The sequence below is a fragment of the Neodiprion virginianus genome, chromosome 1 (genome assembly GCF_021901495.1).
Source record: "Neodiprion virginianus isolate iyNeoVirg1 chromosome 1, iyNeoVirg1.1, whole genome shotgun sequence".
Lineage (NCBI taxonomy): Eukaryota > Metazoa > Arthropoda > Insecta > Hymenoptera > Diprionidae > Neodiprion > Neodiprion virginianus.
This window is the reverse complement of record NC_060877.1, coordinates 3916840-3942622: the sequence shown is the minus strand read 5'-3', so window position 1 is coordinate 3942622 and position 25783 is coordinate 3916840. Positions and strand designations below refer to the sequence as shown.

At 48.2% G+C, this 25783-nt stretch overlaps 3 protein-coding genes across 3 annotated transcripts; all 3 read right to left on the bottom strand.

Moving 5' to 3' along the window:
* Positions 1-373: 373 nt before the first annotated feature.
* Positions 374-1149, bottom strand: LOC124310194 (dirigent protein 10-like). Its single transcript, XM_046773986.1, has 2 exons — positions 826-1149; positions 374-756 (listed from the first exon to the last, which is right to left on the bottom strand). The coding sequence occupies exons 1-2, from the start codon at positions 1103-1105 to the stop codon at positions 620-622; spliced, it is 417 nt and encodes a 138-aa protein (XP_046629942.1). The 5' UTR covers positions 1106-1149; the 3' UTR covers positions 374-619.
* A 3964-nt stretch (positions 1150-5113) lies between these two features.
* LOC124310192 (fibroin heavy chain-like) lies at positions 5114-5994 on the bottom strand. The gene is made up of 3 exons (XM_046773985.1): positions 5964-5994; positions 5560-5896; positions 5114-5497 (listed from the first exon to the last, which is right to left on the bottom strand). The coding sequence occupies exons 1-3, from the start codon at positions 5973-5975 to the stop codon at positions 5244-5246; spliced, it is 603 nt and encodes a 200-aa protein (XP_046629941.1). The 5' UTR covers positions 5976-5994; the 3' UTR covers positions 5114-5243.
* A 5632-nt stretch (positions 5995-11626) lies between these two features.
* LOC124310191 (glycine-rich cell wall structural protein-like) lies at positions 11627-15653 on the bottom strand. Its single transcript, XM_046773984.1, has 4 exons — positions 15597-15653; positions 13776-14112; positions 13341-13688; positions 11627-13263 (listed from the first exon to the last, which is right to left on the bottom strand). Exons 1-4 carry the CDS (start codon positions 15606-15608, stop codon positions 13040-13042), a joined length of 921 nt encoding a protein of 306 aa, XP_046629940.1. The 5' UTR covers positions 15609-15653; the 3' UTR covers positions 11627-13039.
* Positions 15654-25783: the final 10130 nt, after the last annotated feature.

The following is a 25783-nucleotide window of genomic DNA, read 5'->3' as shown; positions in this document are numbered from 1 at the left end:
AAGAGACCGGAAATGTATCGATATCGGGCCCGTCCCGAGACGCCGGAGACTCCGGTCTAGACTAATTGAAGTGCAGTGCCAGCAATTTCCTGAAATTACAGACACCGTCGCCTGGAAAGCGTTCTTCTTGCCTCGCGTCCCGAAGCTCTGCAGCCGGTAGCTTTGAGTCCGCATTGTCTCGCTATCGGCCAGAAAACGAATCGTCGCCGCGTCTCAAAGCGGCTCCAACGAATCATCGATGACCGGCTCTCCCGAGATTTCGAGGTCTTGCACGTACTCGTCCACGAAGAGCGAGACAAGCGCGCGGATAAGGAATCGGAAGACGTAAACGAATCTCAAGGTCCACGGAGATCAAAGCCCATCCGTCCGATCGTTGCTTTGAAAGTGCGAGTTTATTAAAGAAAGGTGGTAAAAGGGAGATCGGAGACAGAAGAGCTGAGGTTATGTACAAAGAGTTATTACATCGGGTAGGTATATTGTCAAAGGTTCGCTACAGCTAAGAGGGTAAACATTTGTGTGCGGGGTAGCTGGTGACGGAGATCGTTAGGCGGTCAGCTTGTGAGGTCGGGTCGGTCGCTCGTCGAGGGTTGGAATTCGGTTACTCGGGGGTGATTCCGGTTCACCAATGTCCCGCCCACCCCTGGGCAATACCACCGTGTCCGGCAGGCCCGACGACGATGCTGCCAGATGGTCCTGCGACGACCGCCGGTGCCGAAACTGCGCCGTGAAGTGCGGCCCCTGCGACACCGTGTCCGGCTGTAAAATCGCCCGAAAGGTTAGAGGCCGCAGCCTGGTGGCGGGCGAAACGTGGCTAAATTCACTCACCTCCCCATCCGAGGACCGGCGCTCCCCATCCAGAAACGACTGCGGGACCAGCGACACTTCCGGTCACGACGGCTGGTCCGGCGATGGCACCGGAAACGAGGGCACCGCCGTCAACGGGGCCGGAAACCCGCGCTGGGCCCACGACTGGCCCCGCCAGTGCTGCCGGCCCTAGGACCGGGCCCCCAAGGGCGACGCCGTGGGCGCCCCAGAGACCGGAAGGAGCGGCTGTGGCCGTGGCCAAAATGGCGAGGAGGGCGGTGATCGCGGCGAAGAAACGCATTCTGGGAGGGTTGGTGCAGAGAATTGCGAAGCAGACGGCTGCCGGTGATCTGTCAACTCCGATTCTGCGTCGCGCTTTTATACGACGAGATTCCGCGGCTGCGGCCGCGACCTCGCGGTTCGGGCGTGGCGCGGAATTGCAAGGCTCGCAGGGTCGCGCACTTTGAACATTCCTGGAGGGCGAGGTGCGGTGCGGCCTGCGGGACTGAGGCGTAGGTTTAACAGGCGTCGGTAGCGTCGCGACACCCGGACAACGAGCCGTCTTCGACTCCTGCGGCAACTCGCTGGAATTCACTTGTAACTACGAGGGCTGGGCCGCGCGGAATTAATTCGAAACAGGCTTTGACGGTGGGCCGAAAAACCGCGAACAAGGCGATCTTGAGTATCGCATGAGTGGGTGGCTGCGGATTTAAGCGTATTGCGAGCATTGTCGATTTCTTTGTATATTATATACCGCGATGGAAGGAACGCGACGAACGGCAACGCGGCGCCTTATTCTTAACGAATCGATTTTGTCTGAGACCGTAGCGACAAGGTTTCGTCTTTATCACGAAAATGATGCCAAGATTTGTGAAAAGAATCAGAAATTTTATTAAGTTTATTACACCTTCAATAGCGAGGATAAGGTTACAAGGTTGCTGTATTGATATTTTTCCAATTGACTTATGAAACTCGGTGAATTTGTTCCTTACAGAAATTCATTACGTGGATATATTAGAAATTGTAGCCTTCCATCGGTACCAGCGTTGTAAATGCTTTTATGTGTTTTCTTTTCCTTCTAATCATTCAATTTTTGTCGGATCGCTTTCGCATTCCATATGAGTAGAGCTTTCCGACACGACCCAGGTCAATATCGTTCGGCACATCCACCCGTCAATATCGAACCACTTCCAATGGTAGGTAAGCGGAGTATCATTTTATTTTTCGCCCGAAGCACGCTGCAGCCGTACTTCACACATGCGCGCGCACACACACACACACACACACCTGCAGGCACGACTGAAAGTGCCAATATGTTTGAAACAGGCAATTTGTCACGTTCGAAGATTCCTATCAAATATACTGTATGATTTTTACCACCGTATATACTGCACGTCGGCGCAGAGTGCAAGTTATATTCGAGCTTGAAATACCTTCCAGGCTTTACTTCGTTTCTCGATTTTTTATTTATTTTTATTTTTTCATTTTGTTCGTTTCTATTCCAGATTATAAGAACCGTACCTTTGAGTTTGAGAAACTTTTATTACTCTTTTCAGGGAATGCACGGATATACAAAGTGCCGGGTTTCTTGAAACGGGGAATAAGTGACGGACGAATGGGGTAGAAATTAATAGCCGATCAGGAGGAAGTGAAATTTTAATTATCGAGGAATTAGCAGCTGCGCCCAGTTAACCCAGGACCTGAGTTATTTATCCCCTTCACTCTTCGAAAACTTTCCTCCTCCCCCCTTTTTTTATGCCGCCTTCCCCTCGCGGCCTTCGTCGTCGAGACAAAGCGTTGACGAGAAGTTTAACCTGCACCTGGTCAGGTTGGCCTCGCTTGTCTGTGGAGGCAAGACTCCAGCAATCTGCATTAGGATTTGTCTCGGACTAATGCAAGTGACACCGACAGGCGTAAGGTAAGCGTAACAATTATTGACCCTTTTCTTTTCGAAAATTATAAATTGGCGGCACAAATTGCGGATTCTTCGATGACTAAAACCAATTTATAGTAATTTTAGAACTCAGAATCACACGGATACAACCAAAAATGATCAATAACTGGTACATTTATCTTACCTTCGTCGAGGACCAAAGGTCGGAATGCGCCGTGACGAGCCATGATACGCATCAACGTTTGGTTGTCAATAGCACTGAAAATCATCCTGTCAACATCAAGCATTGCGATGCGCTGAGGTGAAAAGGGGTGAATTTTCTTACTTTGAATCCCGAACGACGGGGAATGTTTGAAACGTCTGCCAAATCTCTTTGGCGACTGTACGGATACTCACATTTTCATAGTACCGCCTTTGATACGTGATATGTCAAAAGTCTCCGATATGAATTTTCCCCTCGAGAATTTAGTCGCTGTTCAATCCTTGCATCAAGTACACGAATACGTTCTTCATCCGATAGATAGCTTCAAAACATTTGTATGATCGAAACATCTCGCTTTTACAATTCCGTGATGATCGCTTTGGAATTCTTTTGTATTTCCTTGATAATTTTTATTTTATGACCGAAAACACGATCGCTGCGATTTCAGGATTCCGATACTCTTTAAGACGTCGTTGACTCGTACTTTAAACCGACCCTGCACGAGTGGCCTGAAGCTTGTAAGTTTCTTCCGATTTAATGTATGGAAAAAATGCTTGTCCCGTTTAACGTTATGTGTAAGTGTCGATAATTCGTAACTTCGAAGGTAATTGGTCGGTACAAAGCAGCGAGGTAGAGAATTCGAGATGGTTCAATTTACGATCTAGCGTTAACTTTCGGACACGTAGTGTTTCGTCATAATAACACTGTATACATGGAGAATCACACAAAGTTGGTATGAAATTTGTAACTCGATACAACGGTTATTATCGTTGGTCAAGTTACTCTCCGCTTATGCCACACGTGTTTTCGCGTGTTTCCCATCCCGCCGCCGATCCGAAATGGGCAACATAAGTGCAGAGTGAAATTCCTGCCTACCCACACGGTCGTTGCAGGTACGTACTCCAGAAATTATCGACACACCGACTTTGCACTTCCCACACGGTGGGTAATTCGAGTTATAGATCCTTTGTTAGCGAGTGCCAAGTGTCAGAGACTAACCGCTGCCGTAGGCACGGCACGTAGGTGTCAGAGGTCAGGCGTGGAACGCGCGTGCCGGACGTATTCACCAACAGCCTTCAAGCTCCAGCGACAATGACACTCCGGTTGTAATCGTAGATCAGGAAAATGATCGGTCGCCACGCGCATTGTCGCGGCCACTCAAAACCCTCCCTTCACATGTCGACGCGGCCAGAGCGAGTGGGCGATTGATTGGAACGACTGGCCTTTGCCGTCTCAGCGAGTCGCCAAAAATTGGGGGCCTGAAACGATGAAGAGAACATGCTTTTGGAACATAGCTCGGTTGCGTTTCATCGCCAGATCGCATTACGATTGACAAGCTAGCTTGAGCTCGTTCACGACATTTCATTTTCTATCAAACATTGATCTGACAGAGTGGAAAAAGTGTCGAGATGAATTAGCATCACAGGTATGTTTCCTGGTGGTGATTTTCGCGAAGGAACTTGCAGTTCTTAGCATTTGAAGTTACCAGCCGAAAATGCGCGAGACGGAAGTTGATCGAAAGAAAGTATGTAGAAACCCAGAGAAATTCGATTAAAACAAGGTTCAATCAGGGTGAAACAGTGATCAGGGAGGTGGTACAGTCTATATTCGGAGACCGTCGCCACTTGGTGCAACCCCAGGAATTCGATCGATGCTGATACGATCAACCGGCACTGCAGTTGTAAACCAGCCGTGCCACACGAGCCCAGCCTTTGCTTGTCGGCTCGTGAGTGCATGGGTCCAGGGCATCTGAATGATGCTAGAATCCACGTTTTACGTTCCAGCCAGACGATGGCGGTCTTCTTCTGTTCAGCCCAGCTTCAAACCAGCGAACAGACGGAATATGGTCGAAGCTTCTGACACGAAATGGGAAGTTCCGGCGCCTCTCAGGCCACCTCAAATCGCTTAATTGCAGACTGAAAGCTATGACGGAGTAAATTACGCCGAGTGTAAAGGAGCTTTCCACGCTCCGCAGCAATATAGCTGCTTACAAGATAATATACTATTCGCTGTTAATCAGGGTTTGCCTATGCGTTATTAATATCGCCACAGGTCGTGACAATTACTGCAGCATGGCTGACTATTCAACGAGAACAAAGAGTATCGGCTCTTTAGATTTACGTCAGCGTATATACTTTCGAAGTGTTTCAACGATTATTATGACTAGATAAAGGCGAATGAGATAAACAGTCAATGAACGTACCGGCATCATATTTCAAGTGTAAAAATGCATTTATTCAATGTTTGTTATACAAAAAGACGAGAATCGGAGGTCGAGAAAGGGAACCAAGCCAGGACCAGTCAGTACATTTGTTAAGAGGCTCAGGGGAGGACGCGTGGAAATCACCAGTGACCATGGCCAGCCCATCCATGGCCTAGTCCAGCATGGACTCCAGCTCCGTATCCGGCGCCATGGGTGGAGATGGTGCCAGAAGGTCCCGAGATAACCGCAGACCCAGCGTTGGGTCCAGAGACCGCAGCCGCGCCCGCGTGCGGCCCAGAAATCACCGCTCCGTGACCAACTGGGCCAGCTAGAACCGCTCCATGGACCGCAGGCCCAGCCAAAACAGCCCCGTGTCCAGCTCCAAGTCCGTATCCTACAAAGGTCGATTTCAGTGTCAACTCAGCGTGTTTTGGGTTCGTCGTATCGGACGGTTACCTGCACCAGCCCATCCGGCAGCTCCGTTCCATCCGTGACCCCAGGCTCCGTCCCAGCCTCCGTCAACCCAGGTGGGACCAGCGACGGACCCGGTGACAACCGCGGGCCCGGCGACGCTGCCGGAGAGGTGAGCGGGGCCGGCAACAGCTCCGGAAACACGAGCGGGACCGACGACGGGCCCGGCGAGAGATGCGGGGCCCAGATGAGGCCCCGCGACCGAAGCACCGCCAAGGACTGGCCCAGCCAGACCAACCGCGACGCCGTGGGCGCCACCCCAGACACTCCGACGTTCACGAGGCGTCGCGACGGCCACGGAGACGAGGGCGAGGAGGGCGATCTGGGGGTGAGATTCAGGGAGGAGTTGTTGGTTTTAAAAAATTCGAAGCTTAAACTCGTATACTCACGAAGGCTTTCATGTTGACTGACTGAGCGGTAGTCGAGTGGTGATGGACTCTGGATATCGAACCGAGCTTATATAGGACTCTGGCATCCTGATTCGCGCTCCCACTGATTCCGCGAATAATAATACCTCCGAGGCTCCGCGGTACGGACCGATTGTGTCGGACGGTGGTAACCTCGCCACACCCATTTGCGGCCTGCTGGAAACCGTCCCTTCCGACGGTGAGCGCAGGTTACGCGGATGTCGTTGAAGGCCTAAAAAATGTCCTTGCGGCCCGCCGGCGAGGGTAGGAAAACTAGTTTTTACCACCACCCACTTTCAGGCCGCGGAATTTTTCTACGCTCACGATCGGCCGCCACGAACCGCAGTCCACCACTCGCTCGCCTAGGACCAAGTTTCTCGCCGAGTTAAATCCTCGGTAATTATTTTGGCCCCTCGATTCGTGCACGAATTTCAACCTGACTCGGTTACTCGTGGCTCGAATTTACGCCGGGTGAAGCACGCGGTCGGTTGCCACAAATTTCTCTCGCTCAATCAGCCGGCTAAAGCTTTGTTTCAAGTTTTCCGAGTTCACGGTTTTTTCATCGGCCGTTTTGTTCCTCCGAAATTAAGCTGCCGCAAACCGTCAATTAAACTCTGCCCAATTGTTGCGACTGACTCGTGGGATTGAAACGTGTCACGATTACCGTCAAGCTTGTTCGAAACGGAGGAGTTGCACCGTACTCGCTGTTAAAAGCGATACCGAACAACAAGTTTACAAGGGGGTTTATAATTTCGGTAATTTTATGCATTCTCGTCATTAACGGCAAGTGCCTGCACACCTCAAAAAGAAGAACAAACCGAGTGTAAAATTGAAACTCACCGTTTCGCAGACGCGTCAATTGCCCGCCTGTTTTCAACTCCGTTCCCAAGGAGGAGGAGAAGGTGGCGATGGTGGGTATAAGGTACGTATAAAGCAGAATATGTCGGACAGCTGGGGGGGTTAGTTTAATTATGAATCGAGCATCTACGAAGTTACACGCCGTTTTAATTCCTCCAGTGCTAGAGCTGAACGAGACTCGTGAATGTATACCTGGGAATTGCCGAATTAATTTAGACGTTCTGAGTCCGAGTCGAGCGCAGTGCCGAGTTAGGCAGTAGCCAGGGCCGTCACGAGCCCCTCGGCGAGGGGTGATTACTCTAGGAATTATTAATCCACTTTATTTTTTGTTCCAGAATTTCCCACTCGAGATACGCGAAGCGCTCGCTCCGTCTCTCTCGAATTTCGAGCCTCACCGCCGACATATATCGCCGTAGTATTTGAACGAAATCGACAAACCGGCGAGCAAAAAGCCAGTAACAATCGTCGAATATGGCGACCCTCGGCGCCTCTTTAAGGTCGGTAATTAAGCGGGTCGGGCCGTTCTGGGGCTCAGTTTTCTCCCTCAGCTCGGCATTATCCACCTCTTTCTTCGTCCTCGTCCCGACCTTGGACTCCAAATTCTACCTATCTCCTCCGACGCTGACCTGCGGTGCCCCAGAGGATACGCTGAGAGTATCTGTACAGTTCGTGGAATATCCTCAGCGAGTACCGACAAAGACAAAGTTCGCCGCTACGTCTCGACCTTTACCGTTCTCCTCGATGTTTGCTCCAATTCCCTGCAAACATGCGATGGATGCCTCTTGCCTCTGCGCCCGCAATGCATCGTGCCTTTGTTGCCTTTGTTGTACGAGGAAAGGTTCGATGTCTGGGTTAATAATTCGAGTTCGACGACGAGGAGGAGGAGGAAGGAGCAATGAGATTTCACTGACATTTCAACTCCCTTCTGGTAGAATCCGCGAAGCTTGGTGAATAATTGCGATTTTCCCCACACCGGTGAGATTTTTTAATTGAAACGTTCAACGCTCGATATGCTTTTTGGACCTTCGAAATCCTGTCCAGACTTTTCACGCCGTAAAGCAAATACACGGACCGGCGTTAGCGATTCTGTATTAGCGCGTTTCAACCGCCGTCGGATCACTCGGTTATTTCGGAATTATCGACTGCGTTAATTACGTCCTCTTTTATCGAGTTCGCGTGTTGCCCCGCTGCTAAATTAGTGTGACTGCCAATCGACGTTGACCGTTCGTTTGGAAATTTGAGCCGAAGAATTCATTTCGTGTACGATAATTACTTGAATAATTGAATTGTCGCGCGCTTTGTGTGTCTTATTCGTTATCGAGTTTCCAATCATTTCGAATTACCGCACGCAACGACGAACGTCAAACATTTTGATTTCAGGTTCACCCCACATGCAAAAATGGAAGAAAAAAAAAAGAGCGCAGCTTTGACGTTGAAACATCATTTCGAAAAGGATCGAGCTCTCGCCATCCTTCCCTGCGATAAATTCACGTGACACTTTGAACGCGGAAACAGAGAGTGACGGAACAGGTATATCGGACTATTACCGCAATTATAGCGGCGTGCCTGTCGTCACTTCGAGGACAAAGTTTTCTCGGCAACCGCGACCTTGATGGAAAGTGCAAACTGCCGAGCAGGAATCTTGCATCGATCGGTGAAAGGGTAGAAATCTCGTGTCGCTTTAAACGAACTCGATTAGCGTAACGATTAATTGCCCTCCCCTCGTCGCGTCTGTAACAGAGTTCATTGAGAGAAAAAGGAGAGGTCCTTTAAGCCGATGAGAGGATCCTGGAAGGAGAAAAAAATTCGTCGAGTGACCCGCCAACTGAGCTTTTCGTCCATAATTGAAAGCGTTCATCCCTCAAGGATGGAAGCCGGTAGAAATTCGCGGTGAAAACTCTTGGCGAAGGACACTTCCGGCCGAGGTACGTGTAGACGCAGGATTCTCCGGAGCGCTCCACTTGAGACTTGAACAAAACTAGAAGAAGAATGCGGCGTATGCAGTGTGCGACTTTACGTCTAAAGCCGTCCGTCGTCTCGCGATCTCCTCGAGAAGCTCAGAGCTTTCTTTTATTCGTGGGCATCTGCTCGAGCAGAATGCCTCAGCCAACATCTAACTCTAGGAGTAACTTGACAAAAGATTTAGAGCTGCGTTATATACGCTACAAAGTTCAAAGAAGCGCTCACCTCTCCTGCCGCGATAGTATTGAACCTGAAATTTTCACTTGGCACTGTTCAACGTCGGACTCGCTTTTCCTGACCGGGAATAGGGCGCCATTTCTTCGTCGGTCCGACGTTTCAACGCGCAAATTCATCCCCGGAGCAAACTCACCGAGCCGTCACTGCTGGCCGAGATGTGGTTTCGGAGCTGTGAAGAGATCCTTTTTTCCTTCGTAGCAAAAACGATGCGGGGCTTTTTTCCGGTCGGCTCGCGCCTGGCCTAAGATCACAGATTCCGCTGTTCAGCTTTCAAGATTGAGTTCGGCCACTGTACGCTCTCTCACGTTACTCGTTGTTGTTCATGATTCCGCTAATCCCATTTCCTTTGTTGGCACTTGAGACCGCGAAAGCAGGAACGCTCGAGATCCTCTTAACAGGCCGTTCCTGGAAGTTGGATCAGACAGGCAAGTTCGAGGAGCGAGTATTACTCGATTTCTAATTGCAAAACACACTCTGCGAATTATTGAGCAAAGGCAAGAAAAGGACGGAGAGGGCGACAAAGAATGGTTCCGTGGCTGCGGTTCTCGAGTGTCCTTCAGCCCGAGTAAGTCGAGCTCAAAAACGACGATATCTCGCGTCCGGTGAGGGTATTCGCGACGGCGTTACCTCCGGCACTGAATCTTGATAATTACAATTTACGATTTGACGGGAAACCCGCGGTCGGCGTCACATTCCGTCTGCGGTGAACCGGGAGCCAGTAATTCACAGCGTAACGCGTACCGCCGCACCGTCGCGTCGCTGGGTACAGTGTCACCTGTCCGTGTAATTTCGGTGGTTAAACTGCAAATGGAAACAGAAGGTCGAGCCGAATCGAGTAAATCATCCTACGTTTCCGCCGCTCCTCGAAGGACTTCGCAGCAAAAGCTCCGGGGACTTTCCAGCCTGGCTAAGCACTCCCAGAGAGCGCTTCGCGGGAACCAAATTGATAAAGCTGTTTACTCTCCCATTCCAGACCCGCCTCGACGCCACGCCGTTCGTGTCGAGGCTTCGCGCTTTCATGGATAATGACAACGCGAGATCAGACCGCGGGACTAATTCGCCAGTCATCCGGCGTGGAAAAGAGAACTGACGGACGGACGGCCGCACCATCAGCTTTATCAGCCTGGCCTGAGGTTGAGTGCCGCGACAATTTCTTGACGCGCTTTGGCTTAATGCACTCCGGCGCATCTGCATTATTTTTTGTCACTGTAAGCGTCTGCAGGAAGCTCGCTGCTCTGAAATGCAGGCGATATTTCAGCAGCCTCCCATCTCTATGGTAATCAAACTTACAACGGCGGCTGTGAACCCTGGTTCGTGTTTCAGCTTCGTTAACGAAGCAGACTAGAAATCGTGCCGTGTGAAGCTTGAGTAAGCCTGCGGCTTCGTTCAGTGACCTTGGAAATTTCGAGAACGAAACTGATCGAACTCGACGTTCACCGTAAAACGTTGGTGAGCGTTTTGTAGTCATTTCTAGGAACATGTTTTGAGGTCCCGTTCGTCGAAATAAAAACTTTTCTGCTACCTGAAGTGGAGCTTTAATGCACCCGTTACGGTGAAATACGGGGAAACTAATTTCGCTATCACCGGCTAATCGAGTTTGTGTAATTGGCGGTACTTTTTCGTGGCTAAAACCTGTCGCGTCTGCAGAAACGGTACGAAACATGTCGCGGGTCGAATTGAATCTTTTTCGAGAGTTCTTGGTTAATTTTTTTTTCTCAAGTTTTCCTCGATACAACCACGAACTCGATTCTATTCTCGCCAAGCTCTCAGAGATATTCGGGGTGAAATTTACAGCGGGGTCGCCTAAGTCCAAATCGAATAAAGAGACTGAAAGTTTCACCGCGAGAAGCGAGAGTCTCCCTCAAACTTTTCTCGAACTTGATTCAAAATTTTCTGATTACGCACAGACCGCGCGATAATTTTTGGGGGTTAAATCTGGGTCAGGTGGCAGGGGTTAAAGAAAACCAACGCCGCAGGTGGTGGTATTAATTCTAAGCAAATAATCCTTTATGAATTATTAATATATTCTCCGATCCACTCCCAAGGCTATATATTTCATACAATATATACATGCACATAGTACATAAAGTAAGAATCTCTCCTTCTCTCTATTCCTCTCTCAGGTTTGCGACTTATACGAGTGAAAAATGAGACGCGACTCACTCATTGTCGGTTCTCCCGAAAAGCTCCCCCAGCTTTGGAATTATTATACGTCACTCAATTTTTTATCATCCAGATTTTCGGAGCGGCGCATTTGTCGTCTAGGAGCTTATCGACCGCCCAAACTTCTCCTCACGCCGCCTACCCTGACTGAAATCTCATACCATCTTCATCGTAGCTTTGCAGTCCCACGATTCTAAGTATCAGAATGTAAGTGTTACATTTCCGCCGCATGTTCACTGACAACCAGACCGAACAGCGAATACCATGCCACGAATGCTCGATTGGCTTTCGCAGTGAAATATTTGATTCAGTCGATTTTCGTGTCAGATCATGTTTGTCAACCATTGGGACCACCGTGGGTGGATCGGTGGATGCGACGGTTGGATCGAGCGCCGAGGAGAACGGAGAGAATACACATCGACATGTTGAGTTTTAAATACTGATGCTTTATTTTTATATAAAGTATTGTATAAATGTATAAACGCTATAAATACGTGGTATCTATCTATGGTGGTGGTGGTGGTGGTGGGGTGCTAGTCGTGATCGCAAAAAGAGGGTGAGACGAGGGCGAGGGTCGGGCGGGGTCGGGGGCCGGCGGCGGGAGGTGATGCGCCTTCTATGTACATTAGTTCGTTCCCAATCGAACGGCTGACCTACCATTGGCTTCTACCGGTAGCCATTTTTTCACTTGCGTGTTTACCTTTTCGTCCGTGCACTACAATATTATACACGGTACATACGCGCGTTGTTTCGGGGGATGTTTCAGTTTGACGGGGGAGTGTTTATAGCGTGCGTGTATACATATAAATACATATATACATAGGTATATATAAATGTGTATTTATGTATATTGTGTATGAGCAAAAAAAATCACCAAATATATACATGTACACACACATATATACATATATATATATACACATATACACAGTTGTATAAAAATGTGCGTAGCCGAGTATGTGAATACGTATTATAGTAATAATATAATAATAGTTTAAGAAAAAGATGTATGCGGTGCGGCAGTGAGTACATGTAATAACAACATTGAAGAATACGATGTAGAGAATTGAGATTATGAGGTATCCTTCCGAGCGAGATAATTATTACGATATTATATAATATACGTGGGTAGGCTTGAGGCAAGATAGAGAGAGAGAGAGAGAGAGAGAGAGAGAATCAGAGAGACGAAGAGTAAGAGAATATTGCAAAAGATGGAACACCGAGAGATTCGGAACCTGAAGATACGGAGAATTGAATGGACAGAGAGATTTGAGAAGAGAGAAGACGGAACGGAATAGAGAGAGAGAGATATAGAGAGAGAGAGAGAAAATCGACAGTGGAAGAACACGGGGAGAGACTGATCCGCAGAAGCGTGAAGAAATATCGAAAACCCGTGAGGAGCAACGCGGCTGGTGTTCAGAAAATAGAACGCGCCTGGTTGTTCGGGTTTCGACGGATGGTCGATGCGCCTGAGCCGTAACTTGTCCACTGTTCACACTGTGCACTCTCTCGTTATCCCTTTTTCAGCTAAACTCAGCCGGTCTCTCGTCCGTTCCCCGTATGAGCGTTACGACGGAGTTCTCGAATGTCGCCGTTCCTCTCCAACGATCCTCCTGCTCCTCCTGCTCCTCCTCGTTCTCCGATTCTCTTCGCGGTCCTCATCCTCGTCGCGTCGAAGAAGAGACCGAGGACGCTTCCGCTGCCCCCTTCACCCTCCCCCCTCCCTCCCCCGCGGGTAAAATTGCAGCGCGTGATGAACAACCGGTAGTGCAGTGATGATTGGTGTGTGTGTGTGTGCCGCCGTCGCCGAGCCGAGATCGCTTGTCCGTTAAGACCGTCTACCACTTGCCGTGACCGATGGAAACTGGGGCCGGGATGATGGCTCCGTGGGAACCGAGTCCGGCGTGGATGGCTCCGGAGGGTCCGTTGATCACGGCGACTCCGGCGTCGTGGCCGCCGATTCCACCGGCGATTCCTGGGCCTCCGCCGACGACGGCGATGGCACCGGGTCCTCCGTATCCTCCGCCGAGTCCGAAACCGCCACCTCCGCCAAGGGCGATACCTATAGGGGCGAAAAACCGAGGGTCGTTAGCGGAGGCTCGACCGAGCGTCGAGCTTCGACCGTCGTCGGAGACTCACCAGCGCCTCCAAGACCTCCGGGAGCGGCGGCGGCGGCGGAGCCGGAGCTACCGTCGTCACCGTTGATTCCACCGGATCCGGCGTAGAAGGCGACTCCGCCGTAGCTGGGTCCGACCAGGTTAGCGGTCGCCTGGGATGGTCCTACGAGGGTGGCGGTTCCCTGGGATGGTCCTACCAGGGTCGAGGGTCCGGCGGCGGGTCCTACGAGGCTTGAGGGTCCGGTACGGGGTCCACCGATGGATTTGGCTCCCTCCTGGGGTCCGACGAGGTCGGACGGTCCGCTCTGGGGTCCGACGTTGGCCTTGGGTCCCTCCGCGGGTCCGATGTCGGACCTACCACCGGTCACTCCTGGGGAAAAACGAGGGGTTAGGCACGGCGCGAAAGGCTCGGAGAGGTCGCGAGTGAGGTCGGATCCTCGTATTTCGGTCGACCCACCACCAGAGACGATCTGTTGAACTCCCGCAGCGCCAGCAGCGGCCGCTGCTCCGGCCGCGTAGCTGGCTCCTAGACCACCGCTTCCCAAGCTTGAGGCTCCGCCTTGGAGAGAAGCTGCGGTACCGGCTCCGGCTGCGAGTCCGCCGCTGAGACCGGCGCCTCCGTGTCCGGCGTATCCGCCTCCGTAGCCTCCGTAGCCTCCACCAAGGCCTCCGTGTCCGCCGCTGACGAGGGCGATGCCGGCACCGTGGCCGCCGCCGTGTCCACCGTAGGAGATGACTGGTCCGTGGGCGATGCCGGCGCGAGCTGTCGCCACTGCCAGACAGGCGAACACAATCTGGAACAGCGAGGTTTTCCGGTTTCGTTGCAGATACGCAGGCAGATGAGGGAAGGTTGGCTGGTTCTCCAGAGCCTCGCTTTCACCGACGTCGCGAGGATCGCGTGTCGGGACGAGAAAACCGGGTGAATTTCTATCGGCGAACGGGGAGGGAGGGCGGCGTGTCGCGGCGATGATGCAACGTTTCGTAACTCGAGCTAATGCCCGGCTACCGTGCCTCTTGCATTTTTCCCGTCAGCTCGGTGCGGCCGAGCCGATTTTCAGCGCCGTTCTCGATCTTACACCACGCCCCGATTCCGCATCGGGATTCCGTATTAGGTGAAAAATTCTCTCCGATCCAGTTTTACGGATCGGGGCAAACCGCGAGAGCCGGCCAACTAACTAACCAGTTGGCACACTCGGGAGCTCCAGGCTAGTCGCGCAAAAAATATTACTCACTCGATATTTTCCATTCCCGTCGTTAAACTTTCGCGACGTCGGGGGAAAAGCGAGTCTACCGTAGTAGATTATATCACCGTCCGTGTAACGGTTCCGCATAATTCATTCCCGGCGTGTAACAAACGTCGGAGAAAAGTGACGCTTGTTTCTCCGCTGCTCTCTATAATATTACATTTTGCAACCGACGGGTGCGGCTTTCTTCGTTTCGCCACGTCAAACTGCAGCTACTCGGACTCGATTCTCTCGCACGATTCTACATGTAAGATGTTGCGTTTAGAAAGGAAGTCATCCCGGCTTATTAACACTCGAACGATATTCTTCTCGACCACCCGCGGCTATCCCGGCGTCAAACTTGTCGCTCTCGATTGCGGATCACTGAGAAACACGCGTGTAACAGTCGGATACAAATGTCGTGAGAGACCGACGGCTTTGCCCGACGTTACCGTATGCACGTTCGAATACACGATATATCCGCGAATAAACTTTCACGTCCTTTCTCGCTAATGCAACGGTGCACCAAAGGTGTTATTTACTCTCCCGGAAGCCGGAGGCTGAGCTCTATTGTTCCGCAATGCCGCGGCGATTTGAAATTTGCTCAAAATCAGACGAAACCGAAGCGATTTTTGCGGTTCTCGGTAAATAACCGCAGTGAAGTTTTAAAACGACGAAAGCGACGTTTCCCCGTTTGATACTTTGATACTTTCCGGATTTCGTTTCGGGTTCAAGGGTTCACCCGTAACCGTATGTATATATATATGTATATATATGTATACATGGAGACCAATTTTATTGGCCGGTAGTAAAAAGTTTTGCGACCGAAGGAATAATATCGGGTATTCGAGGTACAGAAGCGAAGTTTACAACCGCGGTGCAGCGATACAAAACGAGGAAGAAAGTCTATCGAAAAATGAAGTAAAATTGAAAACTGCCGTTGTAAAAAGGGCCAGCGGCTCGTTACCGCGGTGATTTTGAAATTTCGCGAAAAGCGGCTTCAGGCAGAACGGTCCCGGATAATATTCGCCGTGCGAGAAGGCCCGAATACTCACAAAGGCCTTCATGTTTGGTGAGTGTGTGGTGGTGGTTGGGCTGCTAGTCCGGTGAATGACTGACTTGGGCTGGGTCGGTGGGCCTTATATACTCCCTAGTCAACGCGAGCCACGCCGGCCACGCTCCACAATCACCATCCTTTCGAAAGCCTCACTATCCCACCCCCCTGCCTCCGCCCCAGAAAAACTAACTATAATCCTCCGAGGTTGGTTAGCCGCCACCGCGAAGGTGGCGGGTTCCCGGCTCCCTTCCCTCCGTCGCGTTGCTTCCATATCGCCGATCGGCCGGACCGACCGGACCGGGTCACCTATGACGATTCCCGAAGGCGTGGTTGCGGCCGTTACGCGCCTACCGCGCCCGTCGCCGACTGCAACCTCTGCAGGTGTAGGTACCCTCAAATTGGGAAACTCGCGACTAAGGATTATGCAGATTTACGCTGCATTCTGACTGACGCAATTACCCGCCGCGCTTGCGCTTTTCCCATACTTGCGGACAACGTTTTTCACGCTTTTATCCCGTGCCGCTCGATTCTGACGGCTAAACTCTAGTCGTCCGATTCTCTCGACGTTTTTCTCGAAACTCGTCGTCAAAGTTGTTGAATCTCAGAAAAAGTGGAAGACGCTCTGGTCATGGTCGCGCGTATCTACGTCTCTTGCAGGAAAGGCTGTTTTCTTTCGTCACCGTCCGAGTCTCAGTCTTCTATCGAATTTGGTGATTCACAGCTGCTCTATTTCTTGCTCAAACGAATACTCCAGAACTCCTTTCTACGACTCGACTAATCATTTCAGAGTGGAAATTATTCGTAGAGAGTAACGAGCTGGTACGGTTCGTGCGAACGTTGTACAAAATTTCGCGTCGGCACATCGTGGAGAATTCATTTACCAACAATAAGGCAAGTCTTTATTTGCTCGAACCGAAAAAGATAATTTGTCAAAATTTGACAGCCTAAATTTTTACCCACTCGACACAGAGTTTTTCCATTTCATTCCAGCATTTTTCACTCCAAGGCTTCATATTCTGTTTCAGATAATTGCGAGACACTTTTGCGGTCGGTATTTTATAGACCGGATGTAGGGATTATGACCGATCCAAAATTGCGATATTCAGTCGTCGTGCCGAGGACGTTATTCTCCGCTGTTACAAATGACGGCTGAGAATTTTCGTAGGAAAGGCAAGGCCATCAGGAATTTTATCGAGGAAGCAGCGGCCCGGAGTTTCATCATCGTAATCATCTCCGTCTTCTTATATCCACCGTTTTATAGGTTCTGATATCGCCGCATTAAAGGATTTAAAACGCGATTTACGTTCAAGATGGAGAGCCGGGAGTTGTGAGCCGCCTTTTCCAAGATATCTAACAATGTGTGGTTACCTTGGCACGGATAGAAGTCCAATGCAGCCACCAATCAGGTTCGGAACTACACATCGTTAGTAACTAGGAGATGGTTGCATAAGCGGTGCATAAAATGGCCATTTTCTTTCCCATTATTCTCATTATATTCCTCAGGTTCATTTTTTCCCTTCTTCTTCTTTCAATTTTTTGCATTCAATACCACAAGAGCCGGATAATTAGTCGGTGTTACCGGTGCGATTACAAAGCCACAAGGCTCTCCTCTCTCTCTCTCGATTTATAATAATTCACATTCGTTATACATTTCATACCCGCAGAGAAATATACACGGACGATCCGTCTCGGTACGAGATATATAAATATGATAATCCCCGCGTCTTTGTTTAGAAAGCAAGCAGCGGTCGTGAAAAACGGCCCGTTCTTTAATCCCCGAGGCAGAAGGCTCGGGCGGTTATTTTTTTGATAAAACCGGACAGTCGGAGGGTGGAGATCGGAAAGAAGTCGAAAATTCTTCGGAATTCCGCATCGGCGGGTAGGAAAGAGCGCCGCTTAATCGAACCGATTAACGAGCGTGCTCTATCGCAACTTAAAAGGTAAACGACTAAAAAGCTTGACGGCCTCAAGTGACCCCGACGACCTGAATTCTTTCAGAAATAAATTGCCTCCCGGAGGCACGTATGCAACTCGCTCATTTTGCACGAATTCAGCTGCGCTCGCCTCAAGCGCTCTGTATAATCCGCATTTTCCACGCAACGTTGAAACCCGATTTTTCCCACCGTTTCGGAGTCGATATCCGGCAGTTCAGCCCTAGTACCCATTTTGCAAAGGCAAAGGCGGCGAGATCCTCTCGGAGACGAGGCGGCCACCTGTTGACTCTCCGTTTTCGATTTCCCGCGATCGTTCGCGAAAGCACTTCTGCCACCTATCCGAGCATCTTCGTTTGTCTAAATTACGCGGCTCGACGGTTCCGAGTTATTATTTTCTGTCGTTACACGCTTGCATGTGCATCGCGCGCACCGGAAAACCCGGCAGCGGTTAATCGGACGCCTGGAATCGAGCCGTGCCTCGGCTTCCGGGTCTCGTTTCGTTTCTCGGTTCCCCTTTCGTGCAACAATTTGCGTCGCAATTTTGCGGACAATCCTGCGGGACTAACCTTGGCATTAATGCTCGTCGAGCGTTCCTCGTCAAGCCATCTTTTCAACACTGACAACCGCATTTTCACCCCTGCGTAATTTTCGTTCGTTCGAGGAAAGACATCGATCAGAAGCGCCGAACGATTCAGCAGCGATGATCGAATGCACGGGAATTATCGTCGCTATTTACGTAAGCAATTGTGCAGAAATTTTTTTGCCTGAACCGCCACGGGCGTCAGATTATTCGTCTTATTTTAATCAAGACTCTTCGATTATTATTGGTGATTAAGAGTATTTCAAATCGTGATTAATTCCCTGAGCAATAAACCCGCCGATCCGATTCATGCGCCGTTAGATTTTTACCCCCGCCAGGACGAAATCCTGCTCCGAGCAAGAAACGCCGTTTACGATCATTTGTTCGGATATTTCAGGCAATAATTGTACATTTTAAAATGGCCGAGGCGAACTGCAGCTGGCAAATACACCGCAGCTCGTAAGGCTAGCGTACAGATAATAGCTGAGCGCAACTACAATGCACGATGGTGGTGTGCTCGCCGTTCTCTGTGACTCAGTGTGCGTGAATAGCGTTAGAACTTTGTCTTACCTACGGGTATGCAAATAATAAATATAAGAGAATAAACCGTTCCCATGAATCTCCCGACGATTTCATGAATAACGTTTCACCCGTTTTCACATCCTTGTTACATGTATTACGTAAAAAATACAACTACCACAGCTCAGTCGTTACTTTTGCCACGGATAAAAACGTGCTGCGGATAATTCAATCCGTTTAACTTGATCGGCTAATTCACTTCCACAACGACGGTTTTTCCAAAGGTTGGTAAAAATAAATTAATAGATTTTAAAGATAGTAAAAAAAAAAAAAAAAAAGATCACTTTTATGCAACGTGAGAGAGAATATCTTCCAAACCGGAAATAGCTTCGTCTCCGGAAATGGAGTTATAACGATGCTATCGGAGGCTGCGTGAGCCGGTTTAATCCCAACGAATTTTCTGTACTCGTCTAATTTAGTCGCGGTTTGGAAGGAAACTTCGATATGATCGTCGAATCGGAAAGTGAAAATTTTCTCGTCGATAAAATCAATTCAATTAATTGGTTACCGATTAATGATTCGATACTAAAAGACGGTGATGAAATTTTCCGGGAGCTTACGTCGACTGATCTGTTTTCTAAAAGAAGCTAATAATTGAAAAAGCTTGTTTAGGATTCATGATAGTTCAAAATTGCAACTCGCATTTTCATGAAGTTTTAGTTTCTTTGCAAACGATTTTCATTTGAAAATTCGTCAAATCTAATTAAACCAATTACTTCGTAATACCGAGACTAATGAATGGATTTTCTTGGAAATAGGCGCAATGGAAGTACGAAATTCCGTTTTTAGGGTGGGCATAAAAAAGCAGAATGACCATATAATAGAAGGATCATGATATACAACTTTCAAAGACGTGAAAGATCAATAGAATCGCAAAACTCAGAGCGTTGGAAATACAGGAAAGTGAAAATGTATAAGCGCAAAATTTTATGTACAAGGAATTCAGGACTCGGAATATAATGACGATTCTACGCCTCGCGCTGCTACATTCTCATTCATTCTATATTTTTCTTTTCTTCACTATACTTGACCGCTGTATATTTTGAAATTCATTGATTCAGATTGAGATAGCTCTTTGAGAATTCGAGTTTTCACTTTTCCGTGCATCGCCTCTGGTTATCGAGGATTCAAAATACAGTAAACCTACGTTTCGAAATTCTACGAACCAGATTTTCATCTGTATTTAAAAATCGAATGCTTTGACTTCTTCATCGGTCTTAGGATCCGATTACTTTTCTCTTCCTTTATTCGAAGTATCGGCGAATCAAATTCTCGTCTCTTTGAAAATCCGACCTTTGTTCGACCCTTCGTATCCCAGAGTCAAGCCATTCTACTTTTTGACCCCGGCCCAGTTTCCTAGACGACAATCAATCGGTGTGTGGGAGGCAGCGACTCCTCGACGTCGGCTCGAAGGTGGACGCGGATGAAATGCAGCCGCAATTGCACAGCGGCTACAGCGCAGCTCGAAAGTCGGTTATGCAATAGGTGGAGCAGGCGAGCCGCGGCTCGTTCTACTCGGTTTACCGATACGAATGCGGCCGTCCGTCTATCCGTGCACGCGTTAGAACGAACCGCGTGGGCTACGGCCGTCCGCAAGACGCTTCCGTGTTCCCGGATCGAAAAACCGGGGTCGCTCGACCCGCTGGATTTGTCGCAAAAACCGAGAGAAATTGAGAAAAAATTGAGAAAAAGAAAGAAAAAAACAAAAAACAAGTGACCCGCCGAATTTCGGCGATTTAAACACGTTTCGTTGACCCAGGTATTTCGATTCCTTTTGCTTTTCTGGCTTCTGGCCAAAACCGGGACATTTTTTTTTCCCCGTATGGTTTTCCTGCTCGATCTGTACATCCGCCTGTTTTTATCGCCCAACTATAGTGTCGAAAGTTTAATTGAATCTGTTCGATCGGTTTCAGTCCCTCGGGTTTCACCAACTTTTTTTTCTTCTCCTAAAATTTTTCGTCCACACTTTTTGCGAGTTTGATTTTCAGATTCGGGAAGATTTGCTTCTGTTAAAAAATTACCAAATTATTGGATCCAATTTCTTTATACGACGTTTATCGCGATATTTGTTACGGAATGATCATCGTTTCGGAATTACGGAAATACGAGAACTTAGCGATATCCAAGCGATAAATCTTAGGCTGATATTCTACAACGAACAGCCAAGAAACAGATCATTTTCAGACATCACGCGTAAGACGTATATTCCTCGGGTAAATGAAACAGAGTATATTACGGTAAACGGAAGCACCGAGAGCTGAGCAATTCTCGGCAAAATGAGTGTGTATATTATAATATGCTCGCAGGCGAAGGTGTTTCATACATATAAATATTCTATATATAATATTTTCCAGGTGAAACTGAGTTTACATTAAGTGTAATATGTACGTATAAACATATAGATGTAATACCTAGGTAAACGGTCTTGCGTGGAAATAATAATATTCTCGCTTGGAGAATCGACGCAACACGTTACTCGAGAATTTTATTTTCTCCTTACGATTAAAGATAATGGATTCTAGATTCGGCGCCAATTTACAACTATGTATTTCCCTTTCAGCCGCTTCGTAACTTGCCATCTTGCACACGCAGCGATTACATTGCAGCACTCGAGACGGCTAATGAGCCTCGAGTAAAAACGTGAGAGGATTTTTACTCCTCGATCAAATTTAATCGATCGAACGCGCAATTCGCGCTATGCAGCGAAATCATGCCGCGTCTATTCTATTCGACTAGCCGGTGAATGTGAATGGCTTTATGTAACAAACTCGGTAGAAAAGAGTGTAATAATAATTTTCCCAGTGGAAATATTTCCGCAAATGAAACATCATATTTTCTCTTGTCTCTCTTTCTCTCTACTTTCCGCGGTTGAATTTTCAGTCCCTGTGAAAAGGTAGCCGAGAAGTGAAACTCGTTAAGACGACTTGGCGTTTTTGGCAAACGAAGGTCTGAAGGGCCGCAAATTTCACAGCGGAAACACGATACGCAAGTGCAGCAAAGAAACCACGTCCGAGAACATTTTAATTATTACGCCATGGTTTTTACCGAGAAACTCGTTGTAAGTTGAGGAGAAAAGTTTAGACGTTATTTTTTTACCACAAATGCGCGGAATGAAAACTTCTCCGACTTTTGAAAGTCGCTTCTAGTTTCTGCTCTTTCCGATTCTTTCTTCTCTTATGCGTGCGTCGTATTCGCCAAACGACGCGTTTACATCTGTACGCTGCGTCGACTTCAGAACGCTAAATCGCAACCAGGGCCACGGGGCGTATAAACGCTCTGCAAATGTTAAATAATAACGACATTCCTGCCGAGCTCGGCTTTGGACATATAAAGAGCGCGCGCTAGCCGAGCTGCTTTATCCGGTCGACGACAGTCGGCTGGCTGCCATCGGGGAACAAACTTCTCTCGATTCCGAAAGCCGATTTTTATACCTAGTGAGAAACCAACGCAACCACGTCGAATATTTTCTTGATAATTGACAAAGACGAACAAATCACGCATTCTTATTCCGAAGAGATTCAACCGATCGATTCGACAATTAACCTCGATCTTGGTCGACCCTCCGATTCTCAAGTTTTTCATTCTAATGACAAATCGTGGAACAACTCACGAAACCATACCATTACTGGTCAATTTTAAGGGGAAAAAAATAATAAATTCCCACAAACCTACGTTCATCGAATTTTACAATTTTTGGGTAAATTAAAAGAAAAAGATGAAAAACTTTAGAACTCTTTTCATTCCGTATTTTTAAACTAAAGTAATGAGAAATTGGTCAAATTTCGGCATTGAAATCTGAAACCACCCTTTTTCGAATACAGTTTTTTTTTTTTTTATCCAGTGTCTGCAGAGATACGATCAGAATACAAATGGAAATTATTTGTGCGACGAACCAGCGACTTGAACGTACGATAGTTCTTTCTACGACTGCGAATATTCTAGCGGATCGTTTTCCGCGTGGCGAAAAGTCTGCGATTACAGGACTGCGCAATATCGGATCGACGAAATCCACGAAATTATCCGAAATCGTCAACCGGAAACTCAGTTTGCATGCGACGGACGAAAATGAGGGAACGTTAATTATCCCGTAGAATCGATAAAATTATCGCTCCGCAGTCTAAACTGTATAATGCGGCTCGTTTGTTAAAGTGCCAATTGTATAATTGACTGATAGATAGATTAGAGATAATTTGTCGGCGATCGTGACACGCGTCGATACGTTTCAACAAAATATCGTAAGCGTGTTCGACGGTATCGGAGGATTACGCGTACAGTTGAATAGAAAACATATTTCGCAGGCGAAATTTGCCGATCCGGAATAAACTCGCTCGTTATACGCGGGCCATTCTCGTTTTCCGCGACTCAACTTCCGCCGTTTAAAACTTGGATAATCATAAGAGAAGGGATATAGTTTTAAGCAGACCATTACGATTTCCGGCCAATTACTCCAGGCTCCCCTGTTCCTTTCTTTCTTCCTTCCTTCCTTCCTTTCTTTCTTCTTTTGGCGAGTTATCCGGCTTGCCAAAATGCAAGCATGCACCGTGGAAGCGCCGATTGCGGATTTCCGCTTACGAAGCGCGAGCGCTGCAGTTGCCCACATGCTCACCTTCGCCCCGGTGCATTCTGGGATGCAGCGTCGAGACGCCGGGCTTCGCAGACGTCGGAATGCCCGTCTCCACGAGGGATAAAAAATTGGCTCGACCGTAGAAACTTGCCACTAATCTGTTTACGTGACCCGGCGAGTCGGTTCATCAGCATACTCAGCAGCGATGGCCACTGAATTGAAAATAATCGGTGCATCGATTAATCGATTCCAAAAACAATCGAACATGACTCGGGTGAATCGGAAAAAATCAATGGATCAATCGATTGTTTCGTATTTCATTGAAATCGTGTGTTTGAAACGAAAATTTTGTAAATTTCAGTACGTAGTCTCAATAGCGGAAAAGTTTTTTGATGATTTATAGTTATTTCACTAATTATATCAAACAGGCACTTGGTAAGTAAGACAATGATAATAATCGATGCATTAATCATATAAATTGATATTGCACTGCGTCGTTCGTGGGAACGCAAAACAAAAACTGATTGTTAGGAAAAATAATCGATCATTTCCGGTCAATATTAGCATACCACAGTCGATTTCCGGGCGTAACATATTTTCGCGAGTCATTTTTACCCTCTTCTTCGAGTTTTACGCCCCGTTAAAGCCGGTTTTAAACCGACTCCTGTTTATCGGTCGCTGATAACTGGACCTCGATCTATTTATCTATCCTTTCCAATTAGCCATCCGGGTGTGACGCCGTTATTCTGTCCCATATATACTCTACATTCGTTATCCCGCAGATGCATTAAAGCGCGCTTTCACCTCTCTCCGTCTTGAGCTTATCACCAGCTCCGTTATCAACCGACAAAATCAGGTTTCATTCACACCCATGCTTCGATCAGCGGTAAAACCGATCGTTGTATCGTTGTTTACTGTCACGGATAGAATCCGGCCTGAAAGATTTTTCAAGCCCTAAAACAAAACTATTTGCTCTCGTCAAAATTTCGCTTTTACATCATCCTAGTCCTCTTTCTCCGAGGTAGGTAAAAACACTGAAAAGATATATCATATGCACCCCCGGTTGAATAAAAGACTGACGAAGTCACCCGCCTCGCTCTGTGATTAATGACACCGTGATAATAATCATTCAACTGGATACACAGCGAGGAGAAGAATTAAAGCAGCGACTTGAGACGGGACGAAATTTTTTTTTTTTTTTTGTTTTTTTCTATTCTCTTTTTTCACCGTTTCATGACGTAATTAATCTCATCTCTAGCAGAAAGGTGGAAGGTGAAAACGTGCCGGTACCGCAAATCTCGTGGGAATTTCATCCCCTCGAAAAACGGGCGTAAAAAATTTGTCGAAAACGCCTAAAGCTCTCGGTACTTGCAACGTGATATCGTGACGGTTTACGAGGAGGATGGAAGCACGCTGCTCAAGACTCGGAAACTGCAACACGAAGCGCGTTTATGACGAGCCGGTGATTACGTCACCGATATCACTGTCATTATCGGTGCTCGTTATTATTGCACGGTTCGGAAGCAGGAGACGCGCCATCATCGCCGGTGACGATCATAAGCGACGCTTTACCTACGGAAAGCACCAGCCGGAAGCGAAACTCATACCGATAGTCCGACTACTCGATTACTCGAAACAACGATCGATTCCCCGATCATTACAGCTCTGGAAGTGGACGGAGCCTGCGTTAAGCCAGCTGCTGCATATCTGCGAATGCATCTGGAAAATTGCTAAGACGATAGAGTATGAAAATTGGCGTAATTCTCCTTGTCTTGAACGCAATTTTGCCCCATTCGTCGGAGTTGGAAACGTTTGAGAATAAAACGAAACAAGTTAAAATATAACGACACCTGCCGATTTCCTTCTCGGATTTTACTGCACCAGAGTTTAATTTGCGCGTGCTTGTGTGTGTGCGTGTGTGTGTGCGTGGAGGACTTTTCTTATCGGTGATAGAACGGACTCGGAGCAACCTTGCAGTCGCGGAATAATTAATAGGGCAGCTGTTAGATAGCTGCACGAGTTGCGCAAATCAGCCGGCCTGTTAGCCTGTCCTGTAAGTCGATGGTAATCGAAAGGAGCCAGAATCCTCCCGCGGAAAATCGTACGCAATAAAAGCCGCGCGATTCCCATGATCCTACAACGTGGATCCTCGGTAAAGGTCAGCCCGCATGCACGATGTGAAGAAATTGTACTGATCTTAAAACGAGGAGCGGTGCAGGAGGAATCCGAAGTTTAATCGACGCGCGTATTTATCGCCTCCTCGATCCTCCTTCCACGCGGTGGGGATGAAAAGAAGAAAGGATTTACCTCGACGATCGTAAATCGAGAATAGCCGTTGTACCTACACCCGTTTACCAACATAATGTCGACGAGATATTTTCTAGTGCCATTCAACTCGCGCCTAACAGGTATTCACAGCTGATACAACCTGACGCGAGTCGGTATCTTATTTTAACTCGACGCAGATACTGCGGAGTAACGAGCGAAATTCACAATTTTCATCTCGGAGCAATTGCGTCCTCGGAAAG

Bases quoted from the DNA above. Each gene is read 5' to 3' on its own strand.
- LOC124310192 (XM_046773985.1), bottom strand. The intron at 5,498-5,559 runs GTAACCGTCCGA...CGACCTTTGTAG, and splicing joins TGCCGGATGGGCTGGTGCAG to GATACGGACTTGGAGCTGGA.
- LOC124310194 (XM_046773986.1), bottom strand. From the start codon at position 1,105: ATGCGTTTCTTCGCCGCGATCACCGCCCTCCTCGCCATTTTGGCCACG. The intron at 757-825 runs GTGAGTGAATTT...GCGATTTTACAG, and splicing joins GCCGGTCCTCGGATGGGGAG to CCGGACACGGTGTCGCAGGG.
- LOC124310191 (XM_046773984.1), bottom strand. The intron at 13,689-13,775 runs GTGGGTCGACCG...GTTTTTCCCCAG, and splicing joins TCAACAGATCGTCTCTGGTG to GAGTGACCGGTGGTAGGTCC. The intron at 13,264-13,340 runs GTGAGTCTCCGA...TCGCCCCTATAG, and splicing joins CGGAGGTCTTGGAGGCGCTG to GTATCGCCCTTGGCGGAGGT.